Here is a 23,757-nt window from a genome sequence, read left to right as displayed (position 1 = left end):
AAAAGAAAAATTAGGGGAAAATTGACTGTAATGTAAAAATAAAAATGTTCTAACCCAATAAAAATTTTTCAAAAAAAAAAAAAAAAAAGATGAATGTTCTTCCAAGAATGATGTTTCTACTACAGACAATACCTATTGTTAAAGATACTAAACAATTTGAAAAGTGGCAGAGAACGATGTTAAACTTTGTTTGGGCTGGAAAGAAACCCAGAGTTAAAATGAAAGTATTGTACAATGCAAAAGAAAGAGGAGGTTTGCAATTACCAAATTTTAAATTATACCGTGATGCAGTATGTTTGGGTTAAGGGAATGGTTTTCACTGAAGCATTTGAAGCTATTAGCACTGGAAGGATACAATAAATTATTTGGATGGCATGCATATCTATGGTATGACAAAGTGAAAGCAGACTCTATGTTTTTACACCATTATGTAAGAAGAAGTTTGTTTGTTGTATGGAACAAATACAAGAAATACATGGAAGAGTCTATACCAACGTGGATTATCCCTGCGGAAGTAGTAAACCCAAGAACAGAATATGCAGGGGAAGACTGGTTGACATATAAAGAGATTCTTGAGATAAAGCAGAACAATTATGTGCTTAAAGGTAATGATGAATTGCCATTCCAATATGGATGGTTTCAATATATGCAGATAAAAGACTTATATGAGAAGGACAAAAGGGAAAATGGTTTTAGATTACAAAATTCTGAGTTTGAGAACTGTTTGCTTCAGGGGGGAAGAAAATAATTTCTAAAATATATAAGATATTGCTGAAATGGTTTACAGAGGAGGAAGTTGTTAAAGTTCAGATGGTCAAATGGGCAATAAATTGTAACAAGGAAATTTCAATGGAAGCTTGGGAAAAGGTATGGAAAAATGTAGTTAAGATTTCAGCATGTACCACTGTGCGTGAAAATGTATACAAAATGTTGTATAGATGGTATTTAACACTGAAGAAGTTGGCCAATGGTAATAGCCAGATGTCTGATAAATGTTGGAAATGTAAACAGCATGAAGGTTCATTCTATCATATGTGGTGGACTTGTGATAAGGCTAAGCAATTCTGGGGGGATATAGTTAAAGTTATGTCAGATATTTTACAAAGGAATATAAATAAACCCCGGAATTGCTGTTATTATGTATGAACCTAGAAGATTTTGATAAAATGGACAGAGTTATGGTGTTTTATATGATTACGGCAGCCAGAATGTGTTATGCACAGATGTGGAAGACTCAGGAGATACCCTCTATGGAAGATTGGATTTTGAAAGTTTTGAATATGGCAGAAATGGACAAACTAACAAGGAAATTGAAAGAACAAGAAGAATTGGACTATACATTAAGCTGGGAAAAATTCAAGAAATATGTGGAGAAAAAGTGGGACATGAAGGGGAAATTGTGGTCTTTGGAGAATTAGGGGAGATAGAAACTTACTTAAGTTTAAAAAGGGGTATATTTTACTGTATTTTAATGGATTAGTATAGTATATTTACAGGGGAGTACAAGTATGAGTAATAAGGTTATAGGGAGTTTATGTGAAATATAGACAATATAGTTAATTGGTACGTAAGGAATAGTATGTTATATATATATATGTAGTTTTGTTTTAGTTAGTATATGTACTTATTATTACTTATATAATTTTTGTATTTTTAACTAAGATAAGCAATATAGTTAGTGTAGATAGTTAAGATAAGTAAAGAGATTTGATTAGTATGTATAATATAGATATATATTATAGATTTTAAGAATTTATATAGTATACATTTTAGATTAAGTTGGGTATGGAAAACTGGGGGGAGTCACCAGAAAAAAGGGGGGAGGATGGGGGGAAATGCAATGGGGTGGATAATGATAATGATTTTTATGTTTATGTTTGTAAACCCATCCAATAAAAATTCTTTAAAAAAACAAAAAAAACCCATGAATCGGGAAACCCCCGTTTGAATCCTCTTTCTGCCATGTATTCTTTGCGCAGACAAGTCAGCCCTCCTCTCCTCCTATCTGCAATACAGCAGTCGTAAACAGCAACCTCTGTTTCACAAGGTATTGTAAAGATTTCTGCAAGATAAAGTATATGAAAAGCTTGGAACACCCAGAATTGTTGTGCAAGTGCCAAGTATAATTATAATGAACAGGAAACTACAGCATAGGAGACCAGAGGTGCAGAGAAAAGGGCACACTTCACCTGGAATATGGTGTGGTGGGGGCATACTTTGCACGTCCAGGAAAAATGTGTAATTTACAACCCTGTGCAAAGAAGGGGGAAGATGTACAGAAGGGGACTTACAGAGTCAAAAAGGAAGATTCATCATCAATGCTTTATTGCTTCAGCACAGCCATAGCAAATAACAAGAAAAGTACAATATTATTAATACAAATTACTACATCATAAAATTTAAACTGAAATTGACAAAACTCCATCAAGATCTTTAAATCCATAAAATCCATAACAGCATGTAATATAATATAATACTACTAAAGGGAACTTATTAATACCTTCAAATAAAATAAAATTTACTTCCATAGACTTAACTGTATTTTGTTTACCGATGTTATAAACTTTGCCACTTGCATTGTAATCCGTTTATCCTTATCTGCCACCACCACCACCAATTTATCTTGCTCTGACCTCCCTGGCACCCATTACAGAATATTTCTAAGATATTTCTCCCAAATAGTTAGAAATCTCAGGCATCGAAACATAACATGGGACATATCTTCAATGGATTTATGATTGCAGGAGCACACACAATCAGCAAGTGGGGTCTTGTTATAACAGCCTTTCAGTACTGCCAAATGAAGTATATTCATCTGAGCCCTAGTAAACGACGTCCTATATTCTGTGACCTTTAGGTCATCAAAATAAACTGGAGGGGTTATAGGATGGGATATAAGATGTTTATATAGAGTTGCTGAACTCATAATACCTAGCAACCCCTGATCTTGTTGTGCACTTATGTCCAATAATCTTTGTTTAATTAGACATCTAGCAGCTATATAGTTGTAACTCCTTAAATATTCTTCAGATAATCCCAATTTAGCCAATAGGGACAGTACCTGGGATTTCCATGATGTATCTTTCATCTCTTTGTATGCCATTGTTAACAAAAGTGATGCTTGGGAGAAAAAAATCTTCAACCAAAAATATATAACAAGTTTATGTACTGTTGTTGTTACTGGTGGCAAGGTCAACTCTGATCTTACCATTTTTTTAAAAGGAAGATTGTGTGCTATCTAGCCATGCAGCATTCATGGTTATTAATGAATGTATCATTATTAAATGCTACTTGTGAGGAATCTCGTGGTCTTATAGTCCCCATAATGGAGATCATTCCTAATTTTTTTCCTGAGCTTTCTCAGCCTTTCCAGTCTGGAAGCAAGTTCCCTACGGACTCCTGGAATAGGGGTAGGGCCCCAGGCTTCGGGTTACTCTCTGCAAGCTCTGTGTGAGATAAAGCTAGCCTATTTGTATCTGGTTGCTCCCTTACAATTCCCCTGTGGCTGAAATTGAGCTTGGCTTCTTCTTTTCATATGGGGATGAGAATAACAATTCACACAGAAACCCTGGTCTGTGTTGCCTCAACTCCACTTGAACATTAGAGGCATATGTGTCAACATGGTGCCAGACTAGTGCTAAAACAGGATTTGGAAAATGTAAAAATGTTCAGGTTTAGAATAGGAGATGATGTTGTGTGATAATGAAATCTTACTACATGCATGATATCTAAATTAAGGAGTCTGTTTTTCTCCCTGCCACGGTTGATCTGGGAGGTAATGGCCCTAACACTGCTGCTAGTACCACAGGGGCTCAGCTTGGACTCACAAGGTGCAGAATACGGTCCCTACTTGGGGTGGTAAAATCCTTGGAAATGCCCCTGCCTGTGTCATTTAGAAGTGGAAATGGACTCTTTCAGAATCTCGGCTCTTGCTCATGTTACTGCTCTTACTGCGCAGGAAATTCCAGAAGAAGGAAGGTCTAACGTATACAAATCTGTAATAACCAACACATCAAAGGAAATGAGCTCCTTCAGTGACTTCCCATTCCCAGAGGTTTGCCCCAACTTCTTACATCACTCAGTGCTCCTGGAGTACCTCAGACTGTACGCTGAACACTTCCAGCTTCTGGACTACATACACTTGAAGGTGAGGAGTAAGCTAGCGGGAAAGGAAAGTAGTCCTGCCACAATGGATTTTTCAGTGATGGCAGAGAAAGCAGTAGATTTTTTTAACTTGTAATTGTTAGGTAACATCTGCATTATAATTTTAAAAGACCATGAAATGTTCTCCTATACTTTCACACAAGGAACTCTGAGCAGCAGTAACAGGTTTAGGAGCAGGCTAAGAACCCCCTAGTCTGCCCATACACTCTAGTTGCCAGGATTCCGCATGAGGGATAAGGAGGGATAGAGACACCAGTTTAAACATGAGGTAAAGACAGCAACAGAAAAGCATAATTGAGCTGGGAAGGGATCCTGAGGAGACCAAAAGCAAGTGTCTCAGAATAACCTGGAAGGAATGCTAAATTAGGCAGGAAAGAATAGTGGAAGGCCTGTATGATGAACCTGCCTTCACTTCCCCACTCAGATTTTCCCGCCAAAACCCACTGTGGCTGAGCAGCCCTGAATAGCATCTTTCTATTTATAATTGTAAAGTTCTTATTGTCTCACCCTGATAAGCGGTTATATTTTTGGCTTTTTAACCCAACCCAGAAACTTGTTAGGGAAAAGCAGGAGCCCTCTTCTTTGTATGAAATGGCACTGGAAGCTGAGTACCTCTCAAAAGAAAGAGCAACTTTATTGAACAGGCAGAGATGGAATATGGTCAGTTAGGGAATGAAATTGCCGAGGTAACATTTGTTGGTAGAACAGAATACTTTAAAAGTAATAGGCACAATAGGTTGCTTGCGGCTTAGTTTCAATGTTTACATCCTTAAGAGCAAGAGGATTGTAGTTTTACACTTTGGTCAAAGCAACTATGTTTCTCCACAAACTTCCCTGTACAACACAGGTGTCCTGATGTTAATTCAACACTGTTTTCCCTTTACAACAGACCTGGGGTCCTCCTTAGAGCCAACACCCCCTTTCTAGACACTGGGCGGGAATTATTCTTCTTTGTAAGACATATAAGACTTGGTTAAATGGGAGTCTCCATCTGTCAGGTTTTTCCTTGGACGCTATGGCGTGAGGCACTGCCGTGCCAGGCTCTGACCCCAGGGGGCATCGGGGATACTGCAGAACCCTGCTTGGTGGAAAGAGGGGCAGTATACATCACCCTGACACCCTCTCAGTCCCCTCGTTGGCCTGCTCAACCTGACCCAGCCACCACTCACCCTTCTCTCCTCCTTCTCCACCAACCTTCCTCCTCGCATCCTCAAAATCTCTCATTTTACACTACTCCACTCCATCACTCCTACACAACCCATCCTGCCCTGTGAGTGGACTTCCCTTTTATCCCTTCACCAATTCCCTGCTCCACCTGTCAGCCACGCCCCCTCCTACCCTCTAGCCTTGCCTTTGGCTGACTCAGGCAGCTGCACATGGATTTGCTCTGCAGTCTGCCTTGGGCAGTCAGACCTGTTCCTCCTTGGCTGGCTGACAAGCTTTCTCGACTGAGCTGGCTGCTTAGAGCAGGCACACCTGTGCCTTCTTGGCTGGCTGCCAAGCTTTTCCTGTAGAGTGCTCCAGGCAGCTCCACCTGTGGCTGCTTACCTTCCTGCCCCACCTGGCTCTGGCTAATCCCTTCTAGCCTGCCTGTAGGTTGGGGCATGGCCCTGTGGTGTCTTGACTGCCTTCACTTTACTGCTGGTAAGGTTTCTGTCTGGTTAGCTGCTGGCTGGCTGTCCCTGCTTCCTGTGCCCTCTGGTCTGGCCTCCTCTTGGTTTTCTTTACTCTCCCTGCCTGGGCTCTTAGATTCCCACTGGAGGGTGGGGCTAGCTGGCCTCCACTTGCCCCTTCTAACCCTCTGAGGCTTGTGTGCTTCTTTCGCTCCTTCCGGTACCAGCATGTTCAGGCCCTGGGTGTCTGCTGGGGCGACTGGGTGGCTGTCTCCTGTCCCCTCCTCCCAGCAAGCCCAGGGGCTGCACCTCAGACCCCAGACAATACCCACTCACTCTGCCCCCCAAAAACAAATTGAAATGAGTTTCAATTTGTGCTGGCTTTTATACTTGGACTTATGAACTGAAAGTCCTCCTTATGACATTGTCATCACAGTTAGGGCAAACATTCTCTCTTTTCTCACTTCAGAGGAGTGCCAGTCTGAGCTTCCTTGTCACTTTCAAATCAAAATCCTAACTGAACTGGAAAAAATCCTGTCAGCACCAACTGTCATTCTGACTGGCAAATCAGAGAGACAGAGGAGCAGCCCTGTCAATCCATCTCTCCCTCCAGGCCATTATTAATTCCTTCCCACTCTCTGTGCACTGCACTAGGAAAACTTCACTTTTTAAGTGGATTCCGTCACAGCCTGTCATTCCCCTAGAGCTTCCTCCTGATTGCTTCTGGCTTGCTCTTTTACAATCTCCATGCTCTATTGTTGAGGATCTCCTCAATTCTAAGCATGTACGCATCTCCACAAAAGCACACAAAGTATAGCAGATTTCAGAAAGTCAACAGGACATTGAAGATTATTATGATGTAATTCAGTAAAGATGCTTTGTTCTATTCCAATGTTTCACACAAGACTACAGTATGCAGTGTCCAAAAACATCCAGATTTCACAGCTACAGGACAGTGGGTGGTTTATACCGAGAAGGATGGACAGCGAAAATCAGCCATCTTTGACGCCATTATGGTATGCAGTGGCCTTTATGCAGAGAGGAATCTTCCACTGGATTCTTTTCCTGGTATGTTATGGATGTATGATTGGAAACTGTATGCAGTCTAAGGCAATTGCCTTGCTTCCCGTGGAAGATACATGTAACAAAATCTCTAGAAATCTAGTACCTTAGACAAACTAGACAACTTGCACTGCCGAGTCTGTCATGGGGATGTGGTACTGCTTTACAGCCTATTTTTTTTACTTTTAAAATCACCACAGTAACTGTTTTAGCTGTTGAAAACAGGGGGGAGAGAGAGGAGCCTTTATCCTCCCCCACCTCCCAGTTCTTCATTAATAGTACATTATATTAGAGCTTGGAGTCATCAATAAAGATGATCAACAGCAGATGCAGGGCAGATAAAGAAAGTACTTCTTCAAATTAAGCCTGATTAATCTAGGGAATCAGTTGCCATAAGAAATAATGATAGTCACTAGCTTATTGCCAAACTAGGATGTTACATTTTTGTTGAGTTGTGAAACTGGGCTTCCCTGACTCAATTTATGTTCCCTGAAGTCACACAGTAGCTGAAGGAAATGTCATTTTATAGATCAGAGAAAGCCCTTTCACATTTGGCTGTGACATGGGGGGAAGGAGGTGTTCCTGCCTCTCCTCATCCATGTTTTGAGAGACTGAAATGGACAGGCAGGAAGTTATTTACATCATTTTGGAGTGCCACATGCTGGGAATACTCCATGTGCTCCTCCAAAGTGATATAAATAATTCCTTGCTGGAGCTCATTCCAACTTTTCAAAACTTTGCAGGGGTGGAGGAATTCCTCCACACTAATTTCAAGTTCCAAAGAGCTCCCTGCCGCTGCTGCGTAACTGTGGCGAACACGATTTGTGTTCGAGAAACTGGGACACAATTCACCAAACAATGTGACATCTAGTTTTGCCCTCAAACAGCCTTTGAAAAGAAGTAGAAATTCCTGGAGGGCAACTGCTGACAGCCAAGAAGGTTCATGCAATCTCCGTTTAGAGAGGCAGTAGACCTCTGGATACCAGTTTTAAAGAAAATCGTACATACTGTCAGCTCCTTGGAATCATCCTGCTAGGATCCTGGCACAACTCTGGATCTGACCCAGCTGGGCTCTTGTTCTTGTAGCTCTTATTGAAAAGATTCATGCTGTTTCTAATGATTTCAGTTAAAACTGCATAGAACATTCCAGTGGCTTGTGTCCTGTCTAAATTCATGGGTGGGGCAAGGGGGAATAGAGGAAGGTTGTGAGTTGAATTGTTCACCTCAGCCACCAATGAATTTTGGTGTGGCTCTGACTCCCACTAGCATCCCCAGTACTGGAAAACAGGCTTCCATTTGGAGTTGGGAAGGTTTAAGAAAGTCTGAGCTGGGTTGGATCAAACCGAAAAACATCCGTCTCATTCAGGAGTTCATTACCAGAAATAGCCAACTGGATATTGCAGGGAAGCCTGGAAGCATAACATGAAAACAACACTCCTCCCTGTGGCCTGTCCTTGGCATTCAACAGAGAGGTATACTGCCTCTGAACATGGGAGTTCCCCTGGCTGTTATTGTTGAAAGTTGTTGATATAAGTTGCTCACTTAGTGCTGAGACTACTCTTCACTAGGTAATTATAGGAATCGTGATATTGCCCAGAGGCAGTGATCCCCATCGTGGTGGCCAGAGGTGCTATATTGCCTGCCAATGTGCTCCCTGATGTGCACGCTCTTCTTCCCTAAAGGGCCAGTCCTGGTTTCCCAACCATCTCACTGAAGAAGGAGGTCTTCAGAAGACTCCCAGGAGACAGTATGAGGGTGGTCTGCAGGAAACACACATTCAGAAACAGCTGTCTCCATCACAGGAAATGCTTGGCTTAGAACCACCCGCCATTTTGTGATTGGCCCCCATTGCAGCCTCTTTCTATCTTTTGCTGCAGCCACTGGTGGTAGGGTTCATTACTCTGTCTCAAAATTCAAAAAGCACATTGAGTTTGGAGACCCCTGTCCGATGTGGAACAAGAAGATATGATGCAGCCTGTTCTTTTTTCTTCACAGGCATAAAGAAATTTAAGGGCCGCTACTTGCACAGCTGGGAGTACAAAGATCCAAGAGGGTTGGAAGGGAAAAGGGTCCTTGTACTTGGTGTTGGGAATTCTGGAGGGGACATTGCTGCAGAAGTCAGCCGCACCGCTGCTAAGGTAATGTCCTTTGGCTGCTGTGCTGATTTACCCTTAAGCATGAGATACGATGATACTGCAGAGCCTTTGACTGTTCAAAGCATTGCATACATTATAATCCATAAAATGTTGCTGATGACAGACTGAAGTGACAAGAAATCATCGGTCGCCTAAGGACAGCTTAGGGTTGCCAAAGCAGGCTTGAGAAATTTCTAGAGATTAGGGGGTGGTTCTTGGGGAGGGTAGAATATGGGGAGGCAGCACTGATGACAGAAAAAACCCACCCTCTAAAGCTACCATTTTGGCCAGGAGAGCTGGTCTCTGTCATCTGGTAGAACTCCAGGCTCCTGTTGGAGGTTGGCAATCTTAGTTCCATTGCAAAAACACCATTTGAACCAAGAACTCCCTGGATCATGGCCTCTTAGCCACTATTGCTGAGGGATTTCAGGCAGTGGATTGTCCCTAATGGGTACCAGCTAATTTCAAAGGGGATGTGATAGAGACACAGTCCCCTGTTTTCTAGCTGCTTGCTGTGGTCTTCTGATTACTCTGGTCCAATAGATTTGGTAGATAGGAAGCACTGTGAAAATATGCAGACCCAGTTTGCCCTGTAGAAAAGAGAATGCCTCCAACCTCCATTCCTAGCTGCCCCTTTAGTTCAGACATGCTCATCCATTCATGGAATCCTGCTTGTCCTTTTACTCTGCTCAATGAGTGAACTGACTTCCCTGAAGTGAAAATGGCTTCTGAAGTTCTTGATCATTCATACCTGCAAATCCCCACTTGAGGATGGAGTCATCCAAGGTTGGATATGCGTGTATGGACCAACCCTCTGAAACTCTCCCCAGAATGGTGGTCCTTAAAAAAAAGGGCTGCCGGATTGCCCACTTTGTCTGTCATTCATCCCTGGCCCCCACCAATGCTATAATGAGCAGAAGGCCCAAAGAGGGAGGGGGAATGGTATTGTGATGTCATTTCTCACTGAGAAACTGGAAGTGACATCACTGCATCGTGCAATGCTTTAGGAACCCTCTGAACTCTGTGGCAAAAACCATAGAAATTGGGTGGATTCCTAAAGTGTCACACAACTTGGTGACATCACTTCCATTTTGGGGGGCTGGAAATGGTATCATGCAATGCTGCTCATGTCTGCTCCCCCTCAAGCCTCCCACCTCCTGAAGTCACACATCACTGGGTATTTCGCTATCTGTGTGCTATAGCAATCATGTGGACAAGCCAATCCACTTGTGAACCGCTATAGCATGACAGCAGCAAAATTCCCAATGATGGAAAAATGCATACTTAGCCACACCCTCCTTCACATCCCACACCAGCTCTCCAAGGTCTGCTGAGCTGTTGGCCCTCCCTAGGAATACTCCTCTCAGTTTTGAATCATTTTTAGGTCTTTCTCAGCACCAGAAGTGGAACGTGGGTGTTGAGCCGCATTTCAAATGCTGGTTGGCCTTTCGACATGGTCTTCACCAGCCGCTTTATGAATTCCATTCAAAAGCTTCTTCCAGCAGGCACTACAAAGAAGATGCGGACATCGATATTCAATCGGTGGTTTAACCATGAGAACTATGGCTTGATTCCCCTTGAAAGGTATTGCTATGGACTAAATTGCAAAATTTGCGAACGGTTTGGTGAGTTGCAAGGCTCTGTTTAGAATGGATTTGGGGGGCATTAGCTATCAGTAAGAAGTAACTACCTATTAAACAATACCCATTCAACGTATGTTGATCTTGTTGGGAAAAATGGGTTAAAATAGTTTAAAAATCAGAGTTACAATGGATCTTGAATCAACAGAGAGTCAGACGCCTGTTTGCTTTTAAAAATATTTAATTCTAAAGGAAAAGGTACACTGGGTTCCTATAAAACAAGAAACTCTATGAGTCAAGCTACAAGTGACGCCTTACACAGGTTGGACACTTGTTTGCTTACCTCAAGTTTTGATGGGAAATGTAGGTGTAACTTTTCATGGGTTCTATAGGGCTTAGGAAGCAACTTACACAAAATTTTAAGAAATAACTTTTTTTTTCTTTTAAACTTTTTAACAATTAATAAAATTTAACTTAAAAAAAATCAACTCTTAAGTGCAACCATAAAAAACCTCCAAATCAACAATGTCCTTGAAAAGGCAAACAGTTCAACATCCAAGAAGTGATGAGTCATTCATTTGAAGCAGCTGTACCCCAGGCTTCCGTCTTCTTGTTGGGAATTATAGCCCTGCAAAAATAATACAATCCCAGTAACACCAACTAAACAGAATACACAAACACCATTTTAAATCATATTTTACATACAACATTTGATTACCTTATTCAAGGTGATAAGAGCTTATAATTTATTAAGCTCCCCGCAAACAGCCTCCTCCTCAGCAGCCTGCCTCTAGCTTCTGACTCCACCCTACTGGGCTAAACCAATTAACCTCACAGGGGTTACATAGGCACCCTGGTTTTACAGCTTGGCTCTCCGTTACAGCTGCAAGACCAGGATGCCTACATTTCCCATCAAAACTTGAGGGAAGCTGACAAGTGTCCAACCTGTATCAGGCGTCACTTGTAGCTTGGCTCTATGAGCTACATTTTGCTGCTACATTCCACAGACTTAGACCACGAGAGCAATGGAGATTCTTCCTCCTTCTTGTTGACCCCCAGAGAAAATCACCTGACCTATTGACCAATAACAATTTACAAATAGACCTCAGTTTCCTCAGCTTTGAATCAGATAAAGGCTATTGGCTCTCTGACAGGTTCTCTTCCAGGTCAACAGAAACAATAGCACAGCGAGTAAACATATTAACCCCATAATGACTGAATGTCAGACCTTGCAACATATATTCCAACAGATCTCTCCTTCATGAGGAATGAAATCACTTGCAGATTTGTTGAAGAAGAGAAACATTGATCAATTTATTTTCCTCCTGGTGATTTATGTGAGCTATTTTCCCTTGGAGTAAAGCATAGGAGGAAGGGAATGGTGGAAAATTGGAAAATTAATGACTAGTATGGAGTGGTAGCTGTATGAACTCTTGACAACTGTGTTCTTTGAGAAAGAGCTTTGGAAACGGATTCAATGTGGATCTGGACCTTCCGTTACAAAATTGATGTCACAGAATTATCAATGTACACCAAAAGAATATAACAAGGGTTTACTTGTAATCTGTGACTCATGCAGTTTATTGGAACAAACCTACAGACTATACCCGATTTCAGTTGGAATACAAGGCGAGCTTGATCTTGGATGGAAGGACTAGTGTACATATGGTGCTAGGAAGCATTTGCACTTTAATATCTGTTGCAATATTAATAGAGCACTTGAAGCACTGGACACTTTATGTATTGACTTTTGAGCATATATGACGCCTGTCAAAATAATTTTTTCCATGACTGTTGTATGTGGTATAGCTTCTTGTTGAATGACATATTTAATGTAAAATAAAATAGGGAGACATTGTTGTTACACGGGAAACTGTTTTTCGTTGGTACTACTACTTACCGTGTTGCTCTATACTTGTGCTATCTGGAGGCTGGCAACCCTAGGAGTGGGACATCTTTAAAAAGGGAGGTTTGTTACATTTACTCTGGGGACAGGGAGATTGTGTTTGTGGATAACAGCGTAAGCTTAGGCTTTTATTTGGGGCTTTTTAGTTAGGATTTTAGGGCAGGGCGGGGTAGGACCCTTGGTTTAAGGAATTAAACACTCTAGAAAGGGCCAGCCTAAGATACGCAAACAGCCTGTCACTCTGCACATCGTACCGTTAAAACGCTTTCATATCCTGGTTCAACAGGAGGCTTGGTTAGCATTAATTGCAGTTCATGTCCCTGTCAATGTTTCTCATAATCCCAGTGGGGATGGCGGGGGGGGGGGGAGAACTTGCTTCTGAGAGGGTAAGGGGGAAGGACAGAGAGGATTTCTGTTTACCCAGGTCCTGAAGGTTGGGAACAGATCTTAGTTTGTTTCTTTACTAACTTACCTCATGTGTAACCCATCTTTTTCCCTAGTGAAGCAGCTTGCGTCATTCTCCTCTCCTCCATTTTGTTATCATAAGAACCCTGTGACGTTGATTAGGCAGACCCAAGGTCACCCAGCAAGCTTCCGTGGCAGAACGGGGATCCGCACCTGGGCCTCCCAGGTCCTAGTCAGGCACACTCATCACCAACTCCACACTGGCATTAAATGCTGTTTGTGGTGCTGCCTGTCTTTCCCCTCATCTTCTGTGGACTTGGGGGGCAAGGGATGAAACGCTTAACAAGACTTCCAAAACAGATCCCTAAAATTGTTCACAGGCAACCCACATCCTGGGAGAGGCACCAGGCAGTTATAAATGAAGAAATATGGGACCATACATACTTAAAAGGCCATTTTCCCACTTCTCTCTGTTTTATAGTTCATGGACACTTTTAATTGTGAATGATGAGCTGCCCAGCTGCATCCTTTGTGGTGCCGTGGTGGTAAAGACAAATGTGAAGGAGTTCACTGAGACCTCCGCTATCTTTGAAGATGGAACTGTAGAAAAGGACATAGATGTGGTCATCTTTGCAACGGGCTATACCACATCCTTCCCCTTTCTGGAGGAATCTCTTCACAGTGCTTGCAAAAGCAATGTTTCCCTTTATAAAAAGATTTTTCCTCCTCATCTGGAGAAGCAGACGTTGGCAATCATCGGCTTCGTCGCAGTAACTGGATCCCTCATGCCAGCAGTGGAACTTCAGGCCCGCTGGGTCACGAGAGTATTTAATGGTAAGAAAGCCGACTTGGCAATAAGGTACTCTGATCCGGCGTGAATTTTCCACTTTTGTTCCTCATCCATTTGGGCTATACACTTCTTTACCGAGACTGTCAGGAATCTGACTGAGTTGCAGAGTGACGTGTTAATGAAATATTCTGTGACCTGATCGGACTGCACAGTGTGCCAGCGTGCCAGCAAAGAACTCTTTTTTCATGCAGCAACTCAGCAGAACAATTTTTACATTACGACAGCAGTCATTTTTGAAAGGTCCAGAGGCAACTGAAGTCTCTGAAAAACTAGGCTTTGCTCACTTTTTTCTTCATTGATTAATGTTTTATTCAGCAAGATTCTTAACCAAAATATCCTTATGTACAAATTTCGGCACTCTGGGAATTGTGGGGAAGGAAACTCAGTAGGGAAATTACGTCCCTCGTAGCACAAGAATACTGAATTTCACACCTAGTCCTGAATTTCAGTGGTCTAAGGCAATAACACAATTGCCCAAGGCGGACAAGAAGTTGCTCATCTTGTTTGGAATCCAAATACTATTATGTGGCTGTGAAACAGTTTTTCCTCCTCCTTTTTATGGGGTATGGAAAAACGGAAGGTTGGAGAAATGGAGTTGGAGAACACATGCCTCATGGCACACATGCTCCCCTAACTCAGGGGGTCCCTAAGCTTTTGAAATCTTGTGGCACTTTGGCAATTTTGAGAAAGAATAGTTGGCATCACCAGAAAACGGCTGCCATGAAAGACAAGAACTATCACAAAATGCCCCTTGGCTCCTGCTGCTTAAAAGGGTCAGAGCCTTTAAGGGTGGATTACCTGAAGGTGAGGAATTAGATCGGGAACTGAGCACCTCATGATATGCATTTCCCAATCCAATCCCCCTCTTCAAGATACTACAGGCTGCTAAGTGCTTTTCTTAGTCCTTATTTATTTATTGAGCTGCATCAGACCAATATGGCTAACTCAGTCTCTGGAGTTCTCATGGAAAGAGACCCAAATTGTAGCAGTGACTCAAGCTGATTAAGACAATATTGGTTTCTTTTCTCAGGATCATGTAAGCTTCCTACAATGAGCCAAATGATGACTGAAGTTGCTAAACACAAGGAGGATCTCCATAAACGGTATGAAATGTGTGACATTAAAGATGACAGTGATTCAGTCACTGTTATTCTCACTGCAGGTTCAAAAAAACAAAAGAAAGTCCCAAGAATCTGGGGCTCGCAACATATCATATGAGAGTTTATAAAACTTTCTAGGGGAGTTCCTGGAAGTAGAACAAGTTTGGAAGTAGAACAAGTTCACCTTCCCGCCATCTGAGATTTGGCAGTGCAGCCACCACAGTCTTCTATAAGGAGACAGCAGTTATGTGACACCTTTCTAAATACATTGAAGTCAGAGGGCTTAGAAGGATGTATAACTCTGCTGAATATATGTCTGTTAATGTGACTCAGGAGATGCAGCAAATGAAATCCAGTGAGGAAGAAGAAATCAGTGGGCTGAAGATACTCTGGCAGAAAACCCTTCTTGATTTATATAGCTTGTTCTGGTGTGTGGGTAGGGATTCCCTCAAGGCCCCTAAGCTTGGCCCCAGGTTGTGGGTCAAGGGAACGAAAATGAGATGTCTTCTTTCTGTGGGGTACATTTGAGTTTTGCTGGCTGTTCAGCAGTGGGCCACAATCCCCCCCCCTGAGAAATGGTCCCACTGTGTGGCTAATTGAAAACACCTTCCCAGTCTTTAAGGAGTATTTGGTACTCAGGAAAGCTCGACTGCTCTACCAGCCTATCGATACACAGGTCATGGCTGATTCGAGGCTTCAGTAGCAAGCAGGTGGCCTCATTGTTCAATTTTACTTCCATTTTTAATTTAAAAGGGGGGAAACATTGCAGGATGGCAGAAAGCAGGAACTGATTAATACCAGTCAGAATGGCTCAGTTGCCCCAGAGTCACCTGGCTTCACTGGAACAAAGGTTGAGTGATCTTGATGTTAAACCAGCGCACAGGGTAGATTCCAGGTTTTGGGGGTCCTTGGGCAAGTTTCCATCCAGGGACTTCCCCTCCCCAGGGATCATGCATTGGATCAACACTTCCGGTACATGATCCATGACTGCTTAAGTCTTCCATGAGAGATCCAAATCAAATCAAATCAAATCAAATCAGCAGAACTAGCAGCAAATTAGGCAAAATGTGGTGTAAGCAGGGCTTTTTTTCTGGGAAAAGAGGTGGTGGAACTCAGTGGGTTGCCCTCGGAGAAAATGGTCACATGGCTGGTGACCCCACTTGGCAGCATGGAGGGCAATCTAAGCTCCCCTCTGTCTGGAGATCAGGGGGTGGGTCCACCAGCCATGTGACCATTTTCAAGAGGTTCCGGAACTCTGTTCTACCGCGTTCCTGCTGAAGAAAAGCCCTGGGTGTAAGAGTGACCTCCAACAGCAAAAGGGAAAGGCAGGCTTAGGGAAAAGGATTCCAGGGCTGCTGGAATCACGACAGTGGAGAGGAAAGTAGCAACTTGACATTATTCTGCTTGGCGCTAGGTGAACATGTTGAGGTGGGTTGTGAGAAATCTAGATTCAAATCCCACTTGTTGAGTATGCGCATGCTGGCTATGGGCCAGCTGCTATCAGTCGAGCTGAGATTCTCAGATCCTGAAGTTGCATACCATCTCCCAGATTCTGGAATCAGAGGATACATCATTGTCTACCCTGAGCCACAGCACAGGTGAAAAGGTCTTATTGGGCTTACCTGGAAACTTGACACACTTCCCATTTCTTCCCAGTTTCAGAAGCATTCCCAGACACAAGGGCAAAGAGCGGATAAGCTTTATCGAGTACATGGATGAAATTGCCACCTGCATAGGTGTCAAGCCCAGTCTGCCGCTGCTCTTCCTAACAGATCCTAAGCTTGGCCTTGAAGTTTTCTTTGGCCCCTGCACTTCTTATCAGTTCCGCCTGACTGGACCAGGCAAGTGGGAGAAAGCCCGAAGTACAATCCTGACCCAGTGGGACCGAGCTCTGAAACCTCTGAAGACTCGAGTTGTAGATGTCTCTCCCAAACGCACCTCTGTTTCCTGCTGGGTTATAGTCTTTGGCATACCTGCATTCCTTGGTTTCATTTGGCTGGTTTTTAAGTACTCATCTCCTTCATGGTTATCCTGATAAAGTGAAGGGGCAATGCCCTTTCTAGTTTGGATTTATTGCACACTTTAGTATTTTAATTATGCACAGCCATGGGGCCCTTTGGGTGTTGCCACAATTAATTCTTCTCAGAAGGTTAAAGTGCCCCAGGTTCCTTTCAGGACTTCAGTGAGATGGTCAGTCGTGCATACCACTGGTTAGAGATTACTATTCCAACTAGCTTATTAAGCACAATAGTACACTGTACTTACCAGCAACAGCAAATCAACAAGCAAAAGCTGCCTTCATGTTATGTCACCCACAGGAATCAAGGACACCAACAAAAAGTAATGTAACACAGTGCCCCCCTGTATGCTTCAAAGGTGCAGAACATGTCTTGTCTTTTCAGAGATGACAAGAAGGAAGCAGACAGCCTCAGTCATGTTTATTTTGTTCCTGCTCAGGTGGAGAATTTAGAAAAAAGCTTGGTTTCTTAAGATGTTCTCTGTCTCTCTCCCTCCCTGGCTTCCCACTGGCCAGATGGCTGCATTATCTACAAAATGTGCAACTGCATTGCACAGTTTCTGCGTTGGGCATGTGGAGTGTGGTTATCCTGGTTAAGTAATAAATGATGAAGAAAAAATATCCTGCAAGTCAGGAGAGACATTTATATTTTTATTTTATTTATTTTCACTTAACAAAATTTATATCCTGCCTTTCTGCCCTCATAAGGGCCACCAAGGTGTGCACTGAATTAAATCATGCATAATAATATCACTTTTTAAAGCCATTAAAACCAACCAAAACAAAAAGGACAACATAAAACACAACATTAAAACAATTAAAACCAGGATAGGTTCCTAAGAGCATAGGCAGTCCTTCGGGTATATTGGTTCAAATCATATACGTCTTTAAAGGTGTATACACGAGCACCTTGAATTTTGCCAAGAAACAAATTGTGAGCCAGTGTAGATGGGTCAAGACTGGGGTGATATGACCCCCTTCAGTCATGACCTTGGCTTCAGCATTTGGCACCAGTTGAAGCTTCATTCTGAATACCTCTCAAGGGCAGCCTCGTGGAACACAGTGCACTACTCTAATCTAGATGTAACCAGGGCATGCACCACAGTGACCAGTTCTGCCCAGGAAAGGCCACGGCTGGCTGTCCAGCTGAAGCTGTTAGCAGCAGTTCTGGTCACAGCTACCATCTGCTTATCTAGCAGTAGGCCTGGGTCCAAGACCACCCTCAAACGACAAAAGTATCCTTTCAAAGGGAGTGCAACCCCATCCAAAATGGCAGGGTGACACTTTATACTTTCCCACCTCTAGAATTCCTTTCTCCCTGAAGGTCAAGTCAATGTGAAGAATACTCCTAAAAGTAGCAGATAGGGCTTCGTTACGTTTTGGTTTTTTATCCCAAGAGTATTTTCCTCCCAGCCTCTCAGTTTATCATTCTCCTCTCATACCTCACACAAAAAATGTGTGGTATCCACTTAGATTAGGGGGGCCCTTTTTTAAAGTCTGTGTGTGCCTTTGGGGTTCTGACATAGGGAATAGATACAATCACAAAATGGCTGCCACCGGAGGCCGAGCCAACCACACAATGTCAGCTACTGAGGTCATGCATAACTCTAACAGAAGCTCTGTTTAACAGGATGCCTTTTTAAATGAATATATTGTTTAAATATATTTTCTAGCATATATACAACTTACCTTCAGTCACATGGTGCAGATCTTTATGTGGTGGCCTCATCTGCTGCCAAGGAAGCATTTTTTTAAAACCTGCACAGCCAATCAAATCTCTTTCTCCAATGACCAAGAAGAGCTGAAGAGCTCCTGTCAGACTTGTGCATAACCTCACTCCCTGACATTTTGTGGTTTTCTCTGTCTCCTGCGACAGCCATCTTGTGGGTTCACCCACCACCTTCTGACAGAATTCCAAATGTGCCACCAGAGGATGAGGGGATGTTGGAATTAGCTTAACATATCCTCTGGGACTGAGGCTGAGGAAGACAGAGTACTGAAGCCGTCATGCCTGGAAAATTATGAGTTGCAGACACCTCCCTGATATGGTTGCCAAGTCCAGGCTGGGAAATTCCTGGAGATTTGGGGGGTGGAGCCTGGAAAGGGCAGGGTTTGGGGAAGGGAGGGTCCTCAGAATGGTATAATGCATTCCTTCCTGGGTGGTTCCGTATGAAGTAATAGATCCGAGAACTGTGGATAATGAGCAGCAGTGTTTAACTTACAAGGAGATAACACGAATATAATGTTTAAAATTGAGAATAAAAACAGAGGAAGAGTTGTCTCCATGTTATGGATGGTTTCAATATAGACAGATTAGAGATCTTTACAATTCAGATTGTTTGAAAGGAGGAATAAGAATGGAGAACTCGGAATTAGAGGATGTAATTTTCCAAGAAGGCAAAAAGGAAATCTCAAGGATTTATAAAGTACTTTTAAAATGGTTTACAGAGGATGAGACAGTAAAAGTCTAGATGGTGAAGTGGGCTATAAACTTTCATAAAGAAATAACAATGGAGGCGTGGGAATACCTGTGGAAAACGACATTGAAGATCATGACATGTACAAATATTAAAGAGAATGTTTATAAAATGATTTATTGTTGGTATCTAACACCAAAGAAAATTGCGCTAGGAAATATTAATATGTCAAATAAATGCTGGAAATGTAAAAAACATGAAGGATCTTTGTATCACATGTGGTGGACTTGCGAGGTAGCTAAGCAATACTGAGGAGAAATAACAGATGTAATTAATGAGATTTTACAAACCCAAGTGAATAAAAACCCAGAATTGCTGCTACTGAGTTTGGGAATGGAAGATGTTCCAGTGCAACATAGAACATTGTTATTTTACATGACTGTAGCAGCGAGACTTTTATATGCGCAGAAATGGAAAGTACAAGAAATACCAACCGTGGAAGATTGGATTTACAAATTGCTGTACATGGCCGAGATGGATAAAATGACAAGGAAACTTAAGGATCTTGATCCAGGAGAATTTAATGCAGACTGGGAGAAATTGAAACAATATTTGGAAAAAAAATGGGTCGTGAAAGGTGAACTGTGGCAATTCGAGAACTACTGAAATGTAACAAAAGAAGAGAGAAGTGACTTTACCGGGAAAGGGGAAATTCTATTATTAATCTAAACTATCATTAGGGTTATGATAAACTTAAAAATTATAGAGTATTATATAACAGATGTTTTATTATGAATATATAAGGTTATGCTAGTTAGTTTTTATTTACAATATATAGCTTAAGTAGAGTATATAATGGATATTTTAGTATAACAGATATTTTATAGACTTTAAATAAGCTTAGAATAAGAAATGTTAAAAGATGGGTGTGCAAAAGAATATTAGAATCTAAGTTAATATTAGAATTAGGATGATTGTGAAAAGTAAAGAGTTTAACTAAATGGAAAGTAAAATGGATATAATGTTATATTTTTATTACTAGGATTGCTAATATATATTATTATGCTAGCATTGGCTTATTCAGAATAGATGGTTTAACTGAGGTAATTAATTGTATTATTAAGATATTTTTAGTAGAGATTTAATAAGCTTAGAGAAAAGAGTATTAAGGATGTGTTTAATAGAAGATTGGAGATATTAAGCAATTAAGTAATAAGATAGACTAAGGGCTGGAAAACTGTTGGAAGTCAAACAAAAAGGGGGGAGGAAAGGGAGGGGGTTAGAAATAGTTTTACAAGGGGGTAATGAATGTATTGAATGATATTATAATCTAATCCAATAAAAATTTCTTAAAAAAAAAAAAAGAATGGTATAATGCCAAAGCAGCTATTTTCTCCAGGGAAACTGAACTTTGTTGCCTGGAGATCAGTTGTAATTGCGGGAGATCTCCAGCCACCGCCTGGAGACTGGCAAACCTATCCCTGAATGAGACCTGACAAGAGAGCAACTGACATCCTGCTCACCAGAGGAAAATATTAAATGATTCGATGACTATGAATGAAGTATCACAGGCATTTAAAAAGCAAAATAAGGGGAAATCACCAGGACCTGATGGCATTCCAGCTGAATATTACCAATGCTTTGAACAGATTTTAGCGGGACCATTTCAAGTGTTTGATGGAGAAAATATGGGATACAGAGCCCTTACCAGAAACCTGGAAAGAAGCTACGATTTCATTAATACAAAAGGATGGAGCGGATTTGAAGGAAATTAAAAATTACAGACCAATCTCATTGTTGAATGTCGATTATAAAATCTTTGCTTCCATACTCTCAGGGAGAATGAGAAAGATTATGGATCAGATGATCCACCTGATCAAGCCGGCTTTCTAACGGGGAGACAGACCAGCCACAACATAAGAAATTTTTTTAATAAAAGAAAAAGCTGGCCTCTCCTTATCAGACTGGCTACTATACCATAAAGCTTGTGCATTGACTTGGTTGAAAGAGTGGATCACCCTGGAAAATGAAAGACTCTTAAATTTGGAAGAGCATGACTTAATATTGGGTTGGCATGGTTTTTTGTGGTATAAAAAATGGGAACAACATAAATACTTGAAAAATCACTGGGTAAGGAAAGCACTAATCTCTGTCTGGGAAAGAATAAAATATATCTTTTATGAGAAAATTCCATTATGGGTATCCCCAACTGAAGCATTTACTCAACCTACTTTGAAAAAAGAGGGAAAGGTTCCCACTTACAAGGTCTTGCTCAATCCAGGTGCTATATTAAAAAATACTAAAGAATTAGCAGAGCTAGATATAGAATTGGGTTGGTGGGGCCGGGCACAATTGGAATCTAGATATAAAAAAGATAAGACAATAGGTTTCTATGAGACAGAAGGGAAAATTGATATGATAATGTGTGGTACCAATGTTAAAATGATAAAGAAAATATATAGTGAGCTTCTAAATGTAAAATTACAGGGGGAAGAAGTTAAAGATAAAATGATACAATGGGCAGAAAATGTGGGACATACAATTGATCTGGAGCAATGGTCCCAAATGTGGAAAGGAAATTTAAAGGTGACAAAATCTGCTTCTTGAAAAGAAAATACTTTATAGATAGCATTTGACTCCTATTAGAATAGCCAAAATATCTCCAAATGGGTCAAATAAATGTTGGAAGTGTGAAACTAAGATGGGTACTAATTATCATATGTGGTGGACTTGTAAAACAGTGAGGGAATTTTGGAAAATGATTCACAGAATGATCCAGCAGATTCTCAAAATCTCTATACCACTGAATCCTGACCTTTTTTTGTTGAACCATATAATGATCCAGGTGAACAAAAACCAAAAACATTTGATTTTGAATATAATGACTACAGCTAGAATTTTAAATGCGAAATTCTGGAAAATGACAGATGTCCCAACACAAGCAAATTAGATTGAAAGAATACTTGACACTGCGGAAATGGATAAGCTATCCAGTCTACTGAAAGATAGAGATAATATGACATATGATGACATTTGGGAACCCTTCTATAATTGGATTTAAAAGTGCGTTCAAGAAACTTAATTCCTGGATAACCTGAAGACCTTTATGGACAGTGCAAAAATAAATGAAAAAGCTGTAATAATGAGCGGACCGATGGACTATAAAAAGGACGACGAGAAAACATTTTTGATTGAACGGTGCAATGTATTTGAATGAACCAATATGTATTTCCTTCCCCTAACCCTACCACTCTTACTCTATACTTTCCCAGCTATTAATAATAATAATAATAATCACAAAAAACCCCAGCATTGCTTATATTTAAGGTAGAGTAAAATGCTGTGCATTTTCCCACCTTCCATTCTTCTATGACACCAAGTAGTCAGACTAACAGTGCAATCCTATGCAGAGTTACTCCAGTCTAAGTCAATTGAAGTCAATGGGCTTAGACTGGAGTAACTCTCCATAGGATTGCACTCTTAGACTCTCTCTGCATGTTACTAAGTACCTAAGGATGCTCAAGTGAACCTCATTTCATGTGTGTGTCCCCATCCCTCCAACTGTCCATGCACTTGTTCACACAGCCACACTTCAATTTGCTCTGCATAAATACATTTATGGATTTGGTATCAGTTCCTCCTCAACTGCTAAAAATATCCCAGTTGCCCCCACATCCATTCATTGAAATACAGATCTCGATACTTTCTCACACCATAAAGAAACGCTATAACGCTATAGCAATTACAGATTTTAATTTTAAAGGCCTCAAAAAAACTCTTTGTTGGGACACTGCTGTCTGCTTACAGGAATGTGTCTTTGCTCCCACTAGGATCTGCTTGGTATTTTTGTAAATAAAGCCCATTATGACAAAGAAAAATCTTTCTCACCCCAGTGAGAAAAGCTAGAAGCTTTTCTCTAATCTAAGGAGCCTTTCTCCAATGGAAGAGCCACCAGTGGGAGAACATCTCCTTAGACTGCAGGAAGGCTTTTTAAACTGTTGGAACGTCCTCCAGCCAATGGCAGGATACATACCAGTAAGGCTTCAGTATTCTGTCATGCCAGGCAAACTATAACCTTCAGTGCTGCCCCTCGACCATCTGCTTGCTCAGAATAAGGTGGTGATTAACAATATATTCTACTGCTTGTGAAGTGCTTTGAGAACCTTATGAATGAGTAAAAGGGGAAGAATATTTTAATCCAGTGTTTTTAGAATGCAAAAGTCAGACTGGAAACAACTTTGAGAAAATATTTTCTGAAGGAGAGTAAGAATCAATCTTTTCTAAAATAGTCCCCACCTACCTTTACCATACTACCCTTCTGTATACCTCCTTAAAGAATGCCATTTTAAAAATATGTGGATTATTATTCTACTTGGATCTAGTTAATATTTTAGTGGAATATTTACAGTGTAACTCTAAGCAGAAAGAACCCTTTCTAAGTCCACGATTGTCAGTAGACTACAATAGATTTTATTTTTATTTATTTTACTTCATCTATACCCCGCCTT

General features: G+C 41.3%; 1 protein-coding gene across 5 annotated transcripts in view; it reads left to right on the top strand.

Annotated features, from left to right (window-relative positions):
• LOC129331131 (dimethylaniline monooxygenase [N-oxide-forming] 4-like) overlaps positions 1-21,054 on the top strand; it is a 29,533-nt gene extending 8,479 nt beyond the window's left edge. For 4 of the 5 annotated variants that reach the window (XM_054981496.1, XM_054981498.1, XM_054981499.1 and 1 more), the window contains 7 exons: positions 3,959-4,147; positions 6,683-6,845; positions 8,835-8,977; positions 10,359-10,558; positions 13,347-13,699; positions 14,746-14,818; positions 16,472-21,054. In XM_054981496.1, coding sequence (XP_054837471.1) covers positions 3,959-4,147; positions 6,683-6,845; positions 8,835-8,977; positions 10,359-10,558; positions 13,347-13,699; positions 14,746-14,818; positions 16,472-16,850 — 1,500 coding nt within the window. In that variant the 3' untranslated portion in view covers positions 16,851-21,054. The remainder of the gene's footprint in view (positions 1-3,958; positions 4,148-6,682; positions 6,846-8,834; positions 8,978-10,358; positions 10,559-13,346; positions 13,700-14,745; positions 14,819-16,471) is intronic. The other variant, XM_054981500.1, reaches the window with a different exon arrangement.
• The last annotated feature ends 2,703 nt before the right edge of the window (positions 21,055-23,757 follow it).

This window comes from Eublepharis macularius, chromosome 5 (assembly GCF_028583425.1).
Source record: "Eublepharis macularius isolate TG4126 chromosome 5, MPM_Emac_v1.0, whole genome shotgun sequence".
Taxonomy (NCBI): Eukaryota; Metazoa; Chordata; class Lepidosauria; order Squamata; family Eublepharidae; genus Eublepharis; species Eublepharis macularius.
Note: the sequence above shows the minus strand (reverse complement) of the source record. Positions and strands in the feature narration are given on the sequence as shown.